The 18,337-nt window shown below is 44.8% G+C and overlaps 1 protein-coding gene across 5 annotated transcripts in view; it reads right to left on the reverse strand.

Annotated features, from left to right (window-relative positions):
* Positions 1–348: 348 nt before the first annotated feature.
* Positions 349–18,337, reverse strand: part of NUP93 (nucleoporin 93) — a gene marked incomplete at its 5' end in the record, with an annotated part of 87,503 nt that continues 69,514 nt past the window's right edge. For 3 of the 5 annotated variants that reach the window (XM_084257809.1, XM_084257807.1, XM_084257805.1), the window contains 14 exons: positions 349–754; positions 3,425–3,553; positions 4,883–4,966; positions 5,437–5,554; positions 6,361–6,479; positions 7,213–7,329; positions 8,855–8,899; positions 9,178–9,250; positions 9,365–9,491; positions 10,093–10,284; positions 11,000–11,093; positions 11,332–11,497; positions 12,567–12,724; positions 14,147–14,279. In XM_084257809.1, coding sequence (XP_084113935.1) covers positions 644–754; positions 3,425–3,553; positions 4,883–4,966; positions 5,437–5,554; positions 6,361–6,479; positions 7,213–7,329; positions 8,855–8,899; positions 9,178–9,250; positions 9,365–9,491; positions 10,093–10,284; positions 11,000–11,093; positions 11,332–11,497; positions 12,567–12,724; positions 14,147–14,279 — 1,666 coding nt within the window. In that variant the 3' untranslated portion in view covers positions 349–643. The remainder of the gene's footprint in view (positions 755–3,424; positions 3,554–4,882; positions 4,967–5,436; positions 5,555–6,360; positions 6,480–7,212; positions 7,330–8,854; positions 8,900–9,177; positions 9,251–9,364; positions 9,492–10,092; positions 10,285–10,999; positions 11,094–11,331; positions 11,498–12,566; positions 12,725–14,146; positions 14,280–18,337) is intronic. The other 2 variants (XM_084257808.1, XM_084257806.1) reach the window with 1 other exon arrangement.

Below are 18,337 nucleotides of genomic sequence, written 5' to 3' on the forward strand. Positions count from 1 at the left end.
TCATCTGGGGCACTGACAACATTCATTTTTAAGGCTTCCTTTCACTAGGTCTGTGCTTCACTGCCAGTGGGATTTCAACTGAACCGAGAACTAGTTAAACCTGGAATCAGAGCAGATGATTTTAAGGATGGTCTTGGACCACCTGGATCCATCCCAAGGTGCACTGGAGAGAAGAGAAAGGACATGGAAGGCCTTTTATTTCACACACAGACCATAACTTGCCTGAAATGTGAACATGGGCCGGTGAGCCTGCTAAACATGAGATATTACACCCAAGTAAAAGTAACTCCCGAAGGCTTCATTTCCTTGCACATTTTGGGTGAATTTTTAATAATTTAAGGTCAATTTTTACCAAATCACAGACACCTATATGAGCCTATCATTCCCTGGCCCCCAGACCAGTGAAGGACATTTCCTCTCACACAAATAAAACTTAAAAATTCAAAGGAAAAAAAAAAAAAACCAATGAAAATAAAAGAATGTGAAAAGAAATACAAATAAAAGAAATTTATTGGTGTTGACAAAAATATATAATACAAAAAACAAACCAAAAAAACCACAACAGAAATAAAAGCAGAAACCCCACCACACAGGCCCACGTGCCTGAGGTGCTGAGAGTTCACAGTCCCCCAAAACATGGAACTTAATTCATGAGGACCTCCATCTGCACCAGCCTCGCGTTGGTGTCCCCAGACGTCCGGTAGGGGATCATGCCTGCAAAGGTGATGAGGGCTCGGGCTTGACTTCGCAGTTGCTGAGAAAGCAGAGGGAGAGAGGAAAACCAGTTAACTTTCCAGTCAGGGCTGTGCCCCGAGGCCACCACCATGTCCTTCCATGCTGCTCCTAAGTGTCAGGGGCAGATTCCTGGGGTAGACGACAGTCTTTCCAGTCTTTCCTGAGGTAGACGACAGTCTCACCCTCCACTGTCAGGCGCTCCCAGCATGCTGCAGAGTTAGCAAAGCTCATCCCTGGGCCCCAGTTGCAGAGAATGTCAAAGCAATAGAGACCTGGCTTTGCCGGGCAAGCTGCCTTGCCTGCCCACTGCATGAGCCAACATGGTCCTGTGCTCCCCCTCCCCCAGCCTCTCGCTTTCCTGGGTGGGTTCTGTCCACCTGCTTCCATGGGGATCTAGTTTCTAGGGTCCCCGTGGAGAACCTGCAACCTGAGGTGGTGGTTGTAACTGAGTGTATCCCATTCTAGCTCATTTCCTCCCCACCTCTTCCCTTTTCTTTCCTTCCATTTCGCCCTTCCAGATCTAAGTGTTTGACTCTCTTTTCCTAGGCAGCAATATCCGTGGAATTCTTGCATTGTTTTGGGAGGGAAAGATTTTAATCCAGGCATTCCCATGAAGAATGGGAATTCTTCAACATTCCCAATGCTGCACTCTGACGTCTAAGTGATAAATTACTGAATAAGGAAAAAAGAAACTGAGGTGCTTCAGATTATCCCAGAACGAGATGGGTTAGATGCCTGTACCAGCAAGAAAGGGAACTGTATCTGGAATGGAAAAGGAGAGTCTACAAATACCCTTTGAGCCAGTAAGAAGACTTCTAAGAAAAATCCAAGGGTCACTTACTAGGCTTCTTAAGGATCATTCAAGAAGAAAAATGAAAGGCAAGTGCTTTTTACCTGATATGTGAAACAAATTGGCAGGCATATGCCCTCATTCATGTTCAAAGCAGAAGAAATCTTTACTGTATGATGACAGCACCCATTGGATATTTTTTAAAAGTGCCTGATTTGAAGCTACTATAAATGAGCTCTAGGGGGTTAGGCAAAGAAACCCGGTCTCTTCTTGGCTAGGCAGTTTTTATATATAAATCTTTCCTTAACCCTACCCAGTCCTACCCTTCATAAAGAGACAGAAGAAGGAGAGGGGTGGGCAAGAGAAAGAGAGGAGAAAGAAAGGCTTTATTCATGATATGTAAAACCTAAAACACACACACAATGAGTTCAGCTGGTCTTCAAACAGCTCCCATTAGACATGGGAAATGGGCCTCTCTATGGACAAGTCCCCCAATGTGTGAGCAGCACACAGTGGGTGAGACACGCCTGCCTCTGCAGCACTCGCATCACAACAGTGTGAACTCATCCTTTCACCATAAACACAGCCGGACTCTGAGGTGCAAGCAAGTGGGCCCACCACCGGCACAGCCCTGACATTTATTTTTATGCTGTTTAGGATTGTGGCTGTCCAAGGGCAGATGGCAGAGGGCAGTGACCTCTTGGGCACACAGGGACACCCCAGAAACTGCTACCTACATCCTAAAGGTGAAAATGCCTGCCATCATTCACCAGGTAGAACTCCATCAACCCAGTGCCTGGAGGGTCACGTGGAGAGAGCCTAATGAGATCCTTGGAGGCAGAAGCCAGACTTTTAAGGATCTAGTTTCCTCATTACCAAAACCAAGAAACAGGTCTGGCTATCAGACACCACAACAAGAATCTTGTCAAAAAGTAAGTGGAAAAGTTGAGGTGAAGGTAATTTTAAACCATCACTGGTTTAACTGGGTCAAATACCTTGGCCCTTTTGTCAAATTGAATGGACAACAGACGCTGTGTGCATCCCAGTGTCCTAGAAGCCTGGACTCTGCTGGACCCATGCACCATTGAAGGCCCCACAGACAGCAGAGTGGGCACTGGCCAGGTATCAGACAGGCCAGGCTTCCAAAAGCCAACTTCCCGACTACAGCCTCAGTTCTCTCAGCTATAAAATGGGGTTAACAGGGCTTCCCTGGTGGCGCAGCAGTTGAATGCTGGGCTACGAAGCTGCCTGCAGCCTCTGCAGCACTGGTTTGATCCCCGGCCACCAGCAAGGGTCCCACATGGCGTGCAGACCTCTCCTGCCATGCCCACTGCTCCCCTCAGCAGTGTACTTCGTTGGTCTGCCTGTTCTGCTCCCCACTCTGGCTCTGGTGAATTTTCTCACCCTCCCGCGCTTCTGACTGTACCCAGTGCTTGTATATATAAATAAATAAATCTTTAAAATAGGGATAACAGTGACCTAGCTAGTTACTTCTTTGGGATCACTGTGCAGCTCAGATGAGGGTTGAAACAAAATTTCTCATCAAATTAATGTTTTGACTAAAAGTGAATATGGTTTTGATGAAAATGCTGAGCTTATTAGGCTCACAAAATAACCTTTATTTTATAATGCGCAGGAAATTCTCATGGAATCTCTACAAATAAGCATCCTGTTTGATTTTTTTTTAAGGTGCTATTTGCAGACTTAACACATTTTATTTCAGTTGGAGAAGAGCAGCAGCCCCACTAATGTTCGATTTCTTCTGGCAGCCCCCCACACGAGATTTGCCCGACTGCTAGGCAGTCAGGGAGGGGCGCTCTGGGGCCACGAGCAGTGATCAATGGACGCAAACCAGAAAGGAAAATCTCAGCAGTGGCTCCGGCCACACTGGGATCTTACAGAGTCACGATCCTCGATGACTCGCTGGGGCCTGGATGCCGAGGAGGGACTCGTCCCCTTGAGCCTCTTAAACTGTGTGAACAAGATGTTCATGGTGGCGAGAAGCACTTCTGAGAGGTTGTGCCTGATCTGCACAGAGAGAAACACATGAAGTCAGGAAAAAGCCACCAAGTCATGGGGCCAAGACCAAGTTGCTCCGGGCAGGCGTGGTCACACCACATCCTCGCAGCTGCCAAGTGGAGTGTGGCAAGGTCATCAAAAAGGAGATAATGGCACCGAAATGCCAACAGTGATAGCAACCCCCAAGCAATGCTACTTAGGAGGCCAGGTGGGTCATCCTTGGGTTCTCTTCCTTAAGCCATTCCTCTTAGCAGGGGCAGTGAGGCAAACACATGCTGACCATGTTTGGACAGCCTGTAGGCTCAGACTGGCTATCAAAGGGATTACCAAAAAAAAAAAATCTAGACTGGATGTAAGCAGAGTAACTGTCCAGTCCCCATCCTTCTCCACTGGTTCAGGTCCAGGAAATGGCAGACCCACACTGCCCCTGCACAGTCCATGGGTGCATCTTCAAGGGGCAGCCCTGCCGCAGGCCATGATGCTCCACATATGGGGGAGGCAAGAACAGCAAACGGCCCGTGGCTTGGGGTAGAAGTGACAGCAGGAATGAAGAGAAGGTGGTAAGGGGATGGGCCTTCTGAAGGTGACTGCCCCTCCACATGTGCAGAAACCACTTTTCCTTCTTCCTCTAAAATAGATGTGTGTTTCTGTGAAAGGTCACCTGCTTTCTCAATAACAATAGTAAATTCAAACACCACGAGTGACAGCCCAGAACCAGGCAGCTGGCCCTGAGTGTCTGGTTCTAGAGAAGTTTTACCCTTGCTGTATATGGGAATGCCTGGGGGAGGTCCAGGCTACAGTTCAGATCAGGGACACCTGAATTTTGGGGGAATGGGCCTGGGCGTGACGATTTTTTAAGGAAAAAAAAAGCTGCCAAAAGACAGTGGCTCTGAGACTTGTGGTGATAACTTAGTTCAGGATCACTGCACTTGAGACAAAACAGTTCAAGGAAGGGAAAGAAGGAAGAATCATGATGAATTTCTCATGCATCCATTGGAAACTTAAAGACAATCAGAATTAAGCACTAACACCCTTGAGAACAAGTGGATAGTAAAAGAATTACAACAGCCATCACCGAGTCCAACCAGAAACCTGTTTCTCCCAAAAAGATGTCTGACCACTAAAGCTACTGTATTCTGGAGCCAGGAATTCAGACAATAATCTGATGGGGAGATGTGCACTCAGAGAAAGATCAGCGAAGGCTACCTGAAATTGGACTCATCTCAGAAAATGCACACTGGAGGACTCCTAAGCATCCTAAAGTTATTAGTTATATTAAAACAAAAACTTCCCATGAAGGAGAAAAACAATTCTGTAACTCGGAAGAAAAGAACTCACTTCATCACTGAAGTTTCGGAAGGCAGCCACTCTTTCTTCCACACTTTCCTGATTCAGAGGCACCAGTTTCAAGCGATCAATTATCTGTTTAAAACAAAACCACACCAGCCCATATAATATACCATCACAGTCATTTCATCTTCCTATATGCACATCAGCATCTAATATGTTCATTAACAGCTTCTTAATAGAAAATGCTACTCCCCTTATACACAAAATTCCCCAAGCCCTCCTGAAAAGAAAAAGATAACAAACAGAACCCACCAATATACACAAAGGCCTTGGTTCTAACTTGCTGATTAACTTAACTCCTATTCTCACTTTCTGGGGCAGTTTTAAAATTCAGTTATTTCAAATTACTTTGAGAAATATTTCTGTCTTCAGATTAAAGGGGAAAGGAATAGAAAAAACACAACAGAAATTCCCTTTAAATTCCTAAATTTCTACTTGTCTTCATTTTGCAGGCATATTGGTGACATTTCCTTTGTTTTAAATGAAGAATTTAAAAAATGCAGGAAGAATCCTGCACTTCAAGCACCCCTCCTGAAACTTACATCAAAGGCTCTATCAATATGACCACTGTGATACTCGTCAAAAAAGGTGATCAAGTCCAACAGAAGATAGAATGTGGAGTCCACAAATTTATTTGCACTGATTCCCTGAGCCCTGTATCTGAACGACAAAAAAGGAGGGGAGAGAAGGGGTAGATCATGAATTTTGATTTCATTTACAACATCAACACCTAAATTCTTCTGGGTAAGGAGAATGAAGAAGTGGAAAATAGCCTTTTTTCCTGAAATGGCCAAGCATTTATTTGATGGTGGATTTGACATGAGTATAAATACTCTGCAGGAAGTATGCTTTTCTGGCTTCCGCCACCATCTCAGCACCCAAACCTCACCAAGGATGGCAGGTCCTGATGGCAAAACAACCAGCGACCATCACTGGAGACTGTGTGCTAAATGGAGAGATCTCATCTGCCAAAGAATGTTCTTCTGTGCCACCCCAGGACAGCTCCCCTACCCAGATTTCTCTGGGTCACTTTATTAAGAGCATCTACACAGGGCACAAAAGTAGTGACTGTTACTTAGCCTAGCAGCTCTACTAGTTAAAGTGAAATAACTCCATCAACTTGCAGGGAGGAAAGTGGCTTCTGCAACACTGGTCACTACACCTCTAAGAATGCCCCCATCCGTTTGTCTATCCTACCTTCGTTCCCAATACTTTTGAGGTGGTTGATACAGTATATAAATGACTGGAAGGCCCAGAATTAAACCTAATGTGTAGGAGAGAAATGTTGAGATGCCCTTTCATACCCTTTTTGGGGGCAAATGTTCTAAAGGTCTGACAGTATCAAGGTCTGGTTATGTTGTGGGAAACCAGGAACTCTCAAACAGTGCTGGTGAGAAGGGGAGATACTTCAGGAAACTAACGCTAATGGGCAGCGGGGCGGGCACTAGTGCTGGCCCCAGCCTCACCGTTCTGCAATGGAGAGGGCCATGTTCTTCAGCCTCTCCTTGTTGGACTGCGGTGCGCTGATCTGGGGGACGACAGGACTGAGCAGTTTGTTCATCAGCTCCAGTACCTTGTCAGCATTCTGTTTGGATTTTAAAAATTAAGGAAATAATCAATAAAAGGACAAACTATAAAACCAAGACCAAAAAGGGAACTTTGTGGGGTGATGAATAGAAATGCTCTGTGTCTTGATCTGGGTGGTGGTTACAGACACACACCATAGAGAATTCATCAAGCTGTACACTTAATGTCTGTACATTTTCTAAGGCTTAACTAGACCTCAATCAAAACATAGTAAATGAAAAAAAAATAATTTTATAACCATTTCTACCCACTTTTGTCAGCAGATGAAAGGAGAGAATATTATCTTTTTTAGACCATACACCCAATGGCAGTCATCAGATATTCTTATGAAGAAATACTTATTCTGGATGTCCCAGCTGCCCTATTGTTCGCTAGCTGGACACCAGCAAGTCTGCGGCTGACAGAGGGGAGCGTGACGGCATTTCCACCTGCAGCTTTGCCACTGAGCTGTGATGGATGCTCGGTCTGCTGTCAGCTGAAGACCGCGGTTCAGCAGCTGCAGGGGAGCCTTTCAACATGTGCCTTGTTTGGCCAGAAATACCTTATGGGCAGAAATAATTCTGTAAAATGGGAATTTCACTCTGATCGGACCATTAACTGCCTCAGCAGTAGGAGAAAATGCCTCAGCAGGGAGAGCAGCACAATAATGGCACCGTCGAAATGATTGTGAATTTAGTGCCAAAGGCCAATAGATCTTTTGAGTGCAGGAGGAGGAAAAGGGCACATTTTACCTTGGCAAGGTCATAAAGCTTTGCTGCTTCTTCAAACAGTCCTTTATTTTCTGCCACGGAAGCAACTTTGTTGATAATAGGCTTCGTGTCACTAGTAAACTTATCTATGACTCCAGGCTGACAAGACAAATTGCAGAGGGGGAGAGAGAAAGAGGGGTGCACAGAGCTGTTATTTTAAACACAGAGAAGCAATCGGGACCTGAAAACTACTTTAAGTGAAAATGCTTGCTGTGGGCAATGCATACATTTCTTCAGCTAGATCTGGCTTTCTTGAAGATAGAAGAGTCTATTAAAGCTATGAAAAGGACGATGGGAACTACACAGGCAGAGGCAGACTCACGGCAGCACAGAAGAGTCAGCAATAAGACATCTGTGCTTTCTAATTTTCCAAATGACCTCAAGGATAGATGAAATCATCAATGGTTTTGGATTTGCTGATGAGTAGCACTAGGAAGGAAAACCAGCAGGCTCAGAGAAGATAACTGAGAGACTTTGGATTGCTAAGACAGAGAACAAAAGAAACTCAGTGTAGAAAAAAATATATGACAAGTGGTGTCCAGATATTTAAAATCCCCCTCATCACTTGATGGCAACCAAATCAAGAGAGAACGAGAGAGGCCTCTGGAACCACAGAAGAGAAAGTGCATGTCAAGTGACATCTGGCCATTCTGAGCCTCCATCAGCCTGGACCAAGTGGGATGACTGCTCCTGCCACCTACAGGCAGCACAGGTGATGAGTGAAGAGCAGGGCTCAGAGGTGAGGAGCACAGGTTCAAAATCTAGCCCCCATTCTTACTAGCTGTGTGACCTTGAGGGCCCATGCCCACTCATCTCCATTCCCTCACTTGGAAAATACAGAAAGTAATCGTTCCACTCAGGTTACTGTGATGATAAAATAACTAAACACATATAAAGTGCTTGATGCAGAGTGACAGTGCAGCTGTCTCTGCCCAATAAGCCCGGCCATGTCATTAGCCCAGTAACTAGTCTCTCTTCTGCGCTGGATGGTATGAGCAGCGTGAGCTCATCCTGAGATTGCTCGGTCGAGGCCACCCATTTTTACACATGAGGAAAGTGAGTGCTGAAGAGGCAGGTGACTTTCCCCAGGCAACAGTGAGTGTTGGGTGGGGTCAGGACCGGTCCCTTCGGCTTTGCCAACCCATAGACACGATGGGTCTCAGGGTGGCCAAGACTCACAGAACACCTGCGTCTCTGGGGTCAAGGCAGAGGCCTGAACCCTCAGGAACTACCTTTGCAAAGAGGTAAAGCTCACTTCCAACTTTTCCATTTGGGAAGAATAGGTGCAATGGTTAATTTCTTTTCTTGTATATTTTCTGAGCCAAGAATGGCAGAAATGTAGCCTTCCCAGCTTAAAAAGTGGCAGGTATAAACACATGAGTGTATTGAACATAATTTAAAAAGCTACCTAGTTACAAATTTATGTATTTTAAGGAGAAATTTAAACGTGTGTAAAATTAAAGTCGTCATCGGGTGCCTGTAGTTTTCATTCTGTTTTTTTTAAGTAACTTCATTCAGATTTGCATTTTTGGAGCCTTGAGCCCTAAAATCTAATTGTATCCTTTTGACAACTGTAAATGCCCAACTGCAAACTAATACATCTCTCAGGGCATGTTTAACCCACCTTTCTACTTCCATCGTTCTCCAGTTTCCCAAGAATCATATCAAACTGTGGAGACAAGAAAAAAGTTTACTCAATTTACTAGACAAAGATATACAAACAATCCACAATTACTTGGAGTTAACAGAGGGGAAGGAAATAGGGGAGGTGGGGAGGTTTTAAACAACTTAGAAAACAGTAAGCCTGTTTGTTTGCCAAAAACCAAGCCAACGCTAATAATTCCCAGGCCACATCCAGCCTCCCCACACGAGGGACCACGGGCCCATCACACTAGCGTGGGAGCGCACACGTGATGCCATGGCGGAGAGGTCAGGAGCCCAACATACCTCTCGACTTTCTATCACAAGCTCACTGACACAGCGCAGAAACATGTTTTCTCCTTGGCTATCCTTCTCATCCCTGTTAGGTGAGAAAAGTGACCTGGTTTCTGGTGTGGACTCAGTGTCTCCAAGAGTCATTCTCAAATGGCAGAAATCAGAGCCAGCCAGAGCAAAGGGCCAGAGCAAGTGTTACCTGAGGAAGTAAAAGTACTGGAGTGCCTCCCTCGGATCCGTGGATTCGAACTTGCGGGTGTAGAGCATGAGCAGTCGCACAAAGTTCAGTCGCCTCATGCAGGGGGGGTCTCCAGGCTCATGGCTGACTACATCGTGGGGGACACAACTGGTCATATCACACTGCCTCTCTGACCCCCACAACCGGCAGCTATGGGAGCTGAATCTGAAGAGCCAGCCCATCCACACCCATAGGCCAGTTATCTCTGCCAGTGTGAGCTTCAGTCAACTCCCTTCACTCCCTGCCCTCCATTTCTCTCCATGCACAGGATGCAGAAAATGGCTTTCTATAGTAAACTACACGTGCTCTGGGGTGACATGCAGCCATTCCTCCACATGCACCTTCCCTCCCTCTCGACTGTCCACCCACTCTAGGGTGCACAGGAGAAGGCTGGTGGAGGAGTCCGACTAGAGCCCAGTGGGGACCAGACTGATGATCTAGCCACTGCTTCGCCTGCACCACTTTGACAAAACCAGCACTTCCTATAGCACTTTATAAGTCCACACCTCAGGGAATACTGGGGGAGAAGGGGAGAAGCAAGAACCCTAACAACTAATCATCCAAGCCTGTCTACAATGGTCCAAAATGACTGGCACCGTCTGCTCACATCCTCATGAGGTGCAGTTATGTGTCCGCTGCTACCCAATAGGGGACATGTCACAGATAGGCCACTGCCCATAAATACTCACGGAGCTGAGCACTCTGCCCCGAGGACTTCAAAAGCAGCTTCAGCTCAAAGAGCACCAGTGCCACGTGGACGGCATGGCAACGCAGCCGCTCCATGCGGAAGAGAAAGGCGATGGCAGCTTCAAACTGCGCTGTCAGGAAGAGCACTTGGAAGTAGAGGAAGGGCTGCTGGTTCACTGTGAAGTGAGATTCTCCTGAGGAGAGAGAACAGACTCAGGAGGAGTCAGGTCCACCAGCAGCTCCAATCCCAGGTGGGATAAAAGGAAGAGTGAACTGGGGGGGGGGGGGGGGGGCCTGGACACTGAACTGTCAGATGAATCAAGATCTCGTCCACAACCTTCTCCAGACCTCACAACTGCCAAGTGGGGGCCATGTTGTAAAACCCAAACCGAGTTCAGGACCTTAAAATAGAATATGAAAGGGATCGTTAATCTCCTTTATCTTGGTAAGTCACTCAATAGGGAGAGGAACTAACAGTCAAAGGTTCTGTTCATAGATATATGAATTCAGCAACTGCTGATCACTGGTTGGAATCTTCATCACAGATTTTTAAATGATGGGGTGGGGGTGGAAGGCAGAGAAAAGAATTTCTCCCTCGTTGTGAGAGAGACAGTCACTGCCAGAGTTATAAGGAAGTAATAGCCAAGTCCTCTTTATGTCTCTGTCTGAGCAAAGGTCTACCAGAGCAGTCGAGAATTGGACAGAATAGCTTACTGCATATGGCCATGCAAGGCCACGTGGTCTCTACTGGAATTTGAAGTCAGTGTTTTGCTGCATTGTGTTGTGAAGATCCAAAGGGTTTTGAGAATGAGGTAAGAGTTCAGAGATAAAAGATTTTCCCAGAAGAAAGCTAAGTAGCGACCTTAACTGCATGAGAGAGAGACGGTGGTTATGTGTAAGATATCTCACCATAGTCTTCCAACAGCTGCTTCTGGAACTGTGAGAGAGTGAGTCTGTCTTGTGGAGAGCTGGTGCCATCATCGTCGAAGCACACTTGGTTCAACTAAACCCCCCAGCCCCCAAGAGAGACACATGATTAGTATCAACTACCTCCTCTGCCAGATGCAGAGGTAGTTGTTCCGTTAATGGTCATGGAAATTCTGCAATGAAAAATGTGGCCGGTAGATGGGAAATCCACTAACCCTATTGGCATCACATGTAAAACAGGTAAAATCTGTGTGTGGAACGTGAGGAGAGGGACGGGGCTAAAAAGCCCTGAGGAGCAAAGGAAACAGCCCCACCTTCAGCCACAGGTAATCCTCAGTTTTGTCAGCCACTTCACTCTGGTTGTCGGTGATGTCACATCTGCCAATGATGCAGTACACCGCCCGCTTATAGGGGTCGGTGTTGTTTCTGAGGGCCCTGCGGTAATGCAGCCGGAGCTTGTTCTCCGTAGCTGGTGACAATCTAACAACACAAGGGAACAGACAGACACCGTCACTGAGGATGCTCGAGGGCACCTGAAAGCTCCCAGTCCCAAGCACATAACCGGGTTACCAGGCTTCCTTCACAGAGGGAAACTGACACTGCCCTGGCCAGTACCACAGGAACCATCACGCTAGTCTGACTCGTGACTGTCAGCACCCCTGTATCTCTCCTGCTGGCATCTTCGAGGAGGGCTCCAGGGGCAAGTCAGAAATCCTAAGGAATTAATACTTCACTCTACCAGCCAGGAGCCCCCAAACAGTGATGGACTAGAGAGAGCCCTTCGCTTAACCATCTTCGCACCTCCTCCTTCAGGCCTCCTCACCCCCTTACGTATGTGGGGTCATCTCCCAAATAAACTACTTGCACACAAATTCTTGCCTTTTCTCCTGGGAAAATCCTAAGACATTAACCTACTTTAAACTTTCTATAAGCAAGACAGAGGCTTATGACTGAAGACAATTTCTGAACATGGCATTAGTAACTGTCAAAAAAAGCATTCCTGGTTTCCCACAGTATAAAAGGGGTAACCATCATTATTTCTCCATATGTATACGTACATATATTTAAACTGGGCTCAAACGTGAACTTAAGCCCAGTTACATTAACACAATGCAGAGAAAAACGAATGCCTAGCAGTTCCTTAATGCAAGAGAACAACAATAATAACCTCAGGCAATCAGGGCTTACAGTGATTACATTTCAGTGATTACATTTCAAGATAATATAAACTTCTAATTCTAGTCCAGTTCTAGCTACAAAGTGGGTAACAATGCATTTTGGTATTGGGCTGCATGTTAAAAATACACCATAATACAATAAAACTTCATTTGATCAAGCACCCTAAGTGTGCTTTGGGTTCAGAGAATAAAGTGAAGTCACGTTTGTGACCACAGACCCTCCTGCATGGGAGCAGAGCCCGAACGCCAGCGCCAGGCCTCCGGAGTTCTCTTCACGACTTCAACTGCTACTTGCCAGAGAGTTTTACTCACTTTCTAAATGTCACTTGTCCCCCAAGCAAAAAATTATTTTGAGTTTCTGTTCACTGTACCGTCTGTCCTTGCTGTTCATGTACTCCTGGAACCAGGTTTTGAACTCTCCCAGCTGGTGCTGGGCTCGGTTAACCACCTGAGAGGCGGCAAGCAGATCTCCACAGCGCATACAGTAATAAATCAGTGCCCACACAGGATGGCCTTCGACTTCTCCATCCTAAAAGAGGAAAGATGCTCAAATGAAGAGACAACGGCTTTTGTATGTGTTGCCTCTCTGCAAAGCCCCGTCCTTTTACCAAGTCTCTTAATCTTCACAACAATCCTGCTGGGTAGGGACCGATAATAGCCTTCTCCTTTCTGTTTACAAGTAAGGAAACTGAGGCTGGGAGATGTTAAGTAATTTGACCAAGGGAAGCCAGTAAATGGTAGTCTGCCTCTACAGCCTCTCCTCTAAAGTGTGACGTGCACCATCTGACTCAAAATCAGTCTGTGGTCTCCCCACAGATGCCCAGCAGCTACAGTAACGTGGTACCACGTTCTTCTGACTCCTCACAGATGTGCATTTCTGCAACCCTCCAGCGAGCTAGGGCAAGAGATGCCCAGTAGGAGACTCTCAGCATACTTGAGTTTATAAAATACCCGAGATACCAATAGTTAACAAAATCAATGTGGCATTTTCATTTATTCATTCGCTGTTTATTCATATACTCACTGAGTATCTTTGTCTCAGGCACTGCTAGACACTGGGACTGAAAAGGCAGCTCTCTTCCCACCCTCCTAGACCTGTGGCTACTGTTCTCGCCCTGGTGCCCCCCAACTCCTCCAAAGAACTGAGCCTCAGACTTCCTCTCTTAGCCACCCTCCCTCCCACATGGCAGGACTCTTTTTAAAACCCAAGTCTGATCATGCCATTTCCCACTCAAACCCCCTTTGAGATATTTATATCCAAAATGCTTATCCTGGCACTCAAGGTCTTCACCAGCTGGCCCCAAGATCATCGAGCCCTGCTATGCACCCAATGTGCGAGATACTCTTTCCTGCATCTATGCTTTGCTCATGCTGTTCCCTCCCCTGGGATGCCCATTTCCAAGACCTCAGGCTGGTTGAGTCCAGATCTTCAAACCACCTCCTTTATGAAGTCAGCCTTCTATGTATCCCACACCACCCTTGGTATGCAGCTTCAGAACAGTGCTGTGCACACAGAATGCCAACTGTCTGTCAGATAATTCCTCCACTGAACTGTTGTGAGAAGAGGCCACATCCTAGGAACCACATCTAATTCCATTCTTCTAGCTGCTTGAGTCAGCAATCTCAGAAATCATTCCCTGACTCTGCCTCTCATTCCCACATCCAAGTTCTTCAATAAGTCATTGTGTTTTCAAAACACACCCAAAACCCAATGACACCAACCCCCAACTGCACCCTTTACCATCCTGACCCAAGCAGCACCACCACTCACCTGGACTCCTGCTCCACCAGTCCCCCAAGATTATCCAGCTCCTCTTCTCATCCCCCTATCCCATGCCTAGTCTCTTTTGCATATAGCAGTTTGCATACATAATCTTATTTTAACTGAAAACACATATGGAAGACAGCTTGTTCTGGGGGCATAAATGATCACATAGAAAGTTGACAGTACCTGGAGTCCAGGCAAGGGAGCTGGAAGTTTAATGTTCAGGAAACTTCGAACCAACTGGTAAGTCCCAGGCACCCCGCCCAGCTGGGCCTGATGCAAATTTCCAAAGACAGTCACGAGGGTGTAGTTCTTATAACTAGAAAAATTTTAAAGGAAAAAACAGGGAAAATTGAAAAGTACATATTCCACTTATCTAAACCCATATCCAAGGCAGGGTGTGGACTTGAAACCTAGCACAGAAGAGGCAGCAGTGCCAGCTTCATGAAGCAAGCTACATGATTTATTCAGTAAGCAGTGGATCACTGTAAAGATTTCTCATCACTGTGGACATGCAAACAAACCCCCCTGGAGGAACATAACTGTAGACTTCTAAAGCATTAAGGGCTAATGTGCAGAATAATAATTGCTCCAGCTCACAAATCTAAAGCTCTACTGGGTTCTTTTAAAACTTTTTCTTTGAAAAAATCAAACCTACAAAAAAAATTAAATAGTTCAATGAACACTTGAATACCCTTTATCTAGACTCACCATTTCTGCATATTTTCTGTGTATATACATGTATAAAATACGTGCAAATACACAAATACATACGTAGACACGCATACACAGTCGCACAAATCTTTTTTTCTGAATTATACAAATACAAAAATTTGGGGCTACCTCATCTGTAAATACAATATACATCACCTAAGAACTAGTACATTTCTGTACCTAACCTAAATTACTTTTATCACACCAAGAAATGTAACATTAATATTCTGTCATTATCTATAAAATATAACTTACATTCAAATTTCTTAGTGTCCTTTATATTTGTGTTTTTAAATTGGGATCCAATCAAAAATGTATGGCACGTAGTTGTCATGCTATTTCTATCTTTCTTAATGTATGGTAATTCTAGACATTGACCTTTTAAAAAGAATCCAGGCTAGATGTCTGGAAGAATATTTCACAAGCTATACAGTTTCCTCTTGATTTGATTCAGATTCAACCTTTTCATGGATGTCGGTACTGCCCACCTAGCCTCACAACAAATTAGGTAATATCCGTTTGCATTGCAGACAATCAGAATCCCCAAAGACACAAAGTCAATCCAGAATGTTGAAATATGAAAGAGCAAAATCCTCGAAATATAATTCTGGGGGAAATTTTTTCCCCAAAATTCCTTAAAATATATTATTTACATTTTTATTTTATTTTTTAAATTATTTATTCATGCATACAAGAGCTGGGGTGTAGGCCAGAGGTGTGGGGGTGAGAGGATCACCAGAGACAGAGTGGGGAGTAGAATAGGTGGATCAACTGAAATATACTGCTGAGGGGAGCAGCGGGTGAGACAGGAGAGGTCTGCCGTTCCATGTGGGTCAGCTCCCTCGCCAGGGATCAAACTCTTGCTGCAGTGGCTGCTGATAGCTTCATAGTGCTGAGACTTAACCCCTTGCACCACCAGGGAGGCCCTACTTAAATTTTTATTTATTTATTTATTTTTAAAGATTTATTTATTTATTTATACAAGCACTGGGTACAGTCAGAAGCGCGGGAGGGTGAGAGAATTCACCAGAGCCAGAGCGGGGAGTAGAACAGGCAGAAGGACCGAAGTACACTGCTGAGGGGAGCAGTGGGCGGCAGGAGAGGTCTGCGCACCATGTGGGACCCTCCTCCGGTGGCCGGGGAGCAGCTGGGGATCGAACCGGCGCTGCAGAGACTGCGGGCAGCTTCGCAACCCAGCGCTCAACTGCTGCGCCACTGGGGAGGCCCTCTATTTAAATTTTTAAATGAAGATTTACTTGAGAATCAAAGATACTTGCTGACACAGAGGTTCCTCCTGTATTGCAAATCGTATTAAATGGTGAACTATTCTTGATTAGTGATTTGACTTTCAAAGAAGACTGACTTTGTATATTCACCACTAAATCTAACATAGAAGAATTATCACATAATTCACTTTGGATAATGAATGGGACATTCAAAACCCCACTATTTTATCCCTATTGGATCTAAAAATTCTAGAATATAGCCACCCACTTATGTATTAATGAATGGGAAAAGTGAAGTACTTTACAAATGCTTATTTTGAAAATTTGGTGGATTTTGCTGAAGAAATGGATTTCAATAGAAATAGAAAACCATAATGACATAATGAAATTAGGTGCAACTTGGGGCCTCGCTGGTGGCGTAGGGGTTAAGTCTCAGCACTATCACCACTATGGCCTGAGTTCGATCCCTGGCCAGGGAGCTGACCCACATGGTGCAGCAGACTTCTCCTGTCTCACCCGCTGCTCCCCTTAGCAGTGTATTTCAACCAACCCACCTGTTCTGCTCCTTGCTCTGTGTCTGGTAAATCCCCTCACCCCCTACACCTCTGGACTACACCCCAGTTCTTCTACACAAAAAGAAAAAGAAATTAGGTGCAATCAAAGCTTCTAAAAGTGAATTTCACAATGTTGCCAATACTGTTTTTTTTCCATTTAGCCCAGTGCATTCAGTGGATAATTCAGACGAGTAGACTGGCCAGATGATATAGCAACCGCTATTAATGAATTAAAGCTCCACATGCCTAAAAAAGTCAGTGAAGCTATTGACTGGTTTGAAAATGATTGTATGCACACATCAATGGTCAACTAATCTACAACAAAGGAGCAAAGAACATACACTGGAGGCCTTCCCCCGTGGCACAGTGGTTGAACGCTGGGCTGTGAATCTGCCTGCAGCCTCTGCAGTGCTGGTTCGATCCCTGGCCACCGGCAAGGATCCAACATGGTGCGCAGACCTCTCCTGCTGTGCCCGCTGCTCCCCTCCGCAGTGTACTTCATCAGTCTACCTGTTCTGCTACCCGCTCTGGCTTTGGTGAATTCTCTCACCCTCCCATGCTTCTGACTGTACCCAGTGCTTGTATAAATAAATAAATCTTTAAAAAAAAAAAAAAAAAAAAGAACATACTGGAACAAAGGGAGCTTATTCATTAAATAATGTTGAGAAAACTGGACTGCAACATACAGAAGATTAAACTAGACTATCTCACACCATATATAAAAATCAACTCAAAATGGATAAAAGACTTGAATATAGACCTGACACCATAAAATACATAGAATAAAACAATGGCAAAACACTCTATGACACAGTCTCAGAAACATCTTTGAGAATTCTTATCCAGAAACAAGGAAAACAAAAGAGAAGATAAATGGCTAGGACTACATCAAATTAAAAAGCTTGTATATGGCAAAAGAGACAATCAAAACGAAGAGACATTATACTGAATGGGAAAAAATATTTGCACACCTATGGCAGATAAGGGGCTGATATCAAAGATCTACAAAGGACTTACACTACTCAACAAAATCAAAGCAAACAACCCAAGTAAAAAATGAGCAGAAAAATTAAAAAGCTACTTCTTTCAAAGAATAAATGCAAATGGCCAACAAACATATGAAAAATTTTCAACATCATTACTTGTCAGGGAAATGCAAATCAAAACCACAACGAGATACTACCTAATACCAGTAAGAATGGCCCCCCATTAAAAAAACAGAAACAACAAATGCTGGAGAGGATAACGAGATAAAGGAATCCTCTTACACTGCAGGTAGGAATACAAATTTGTCAAACCTCTATGGAAAGCTTTGTGGAGGTTCCTCAGAACACTAAAAACAGATCTACCAAATGATCCTGGATTCCAGTCCTAGAAATCCAGGACATAAAATTCCAAAGGACACAAAAACACTAATTCGAAAGGAAACCTGCACTCCTATGTTTATTGCAGCACTGTTTACAATAGCCAAGATATGGAAACAACCCAAATGCCCCAAAATGGATGACAGCATCAAAAAGTTGCGGTTTATTTATACAATGGATTATTACACAGGGATCAAAAAAGACAAACTTATGCCAATTACAACAACAGGGATGGAGCTGGAAGGGATTATGTTAGCTAAAATTGGTCAGAAGGAAAAGATAAATACCGGATGCTCTCACTTACATGTGGAATATGGAGAAACCAAACAAAAGGTCAAGAAAAAGTCAAAACTACCAAGCTGACCATAGATCTGAGGCATCCAGGAGAGGGGGGGAAAGGGCAAAACAGGGGAGGGAAGAACACAGAGGAATATGGTGATGGTTCACGGGTGATATGGTGGCAGGAGAACTATAGGGACTACAACGATGTAAGAAAAAAAATTTAATAAAGAAAAGAAA

Source organism: Talpa europaea (genome assembly GCF_964194135.1).
Source record: "Talpa europaea genome assembly, chromosome: 16".
NCBI lineage: Eukaryota > Metazoa > Chordata > Mammalia > Eulipotyphla > Talpidae > Talpa > Talpa europaea.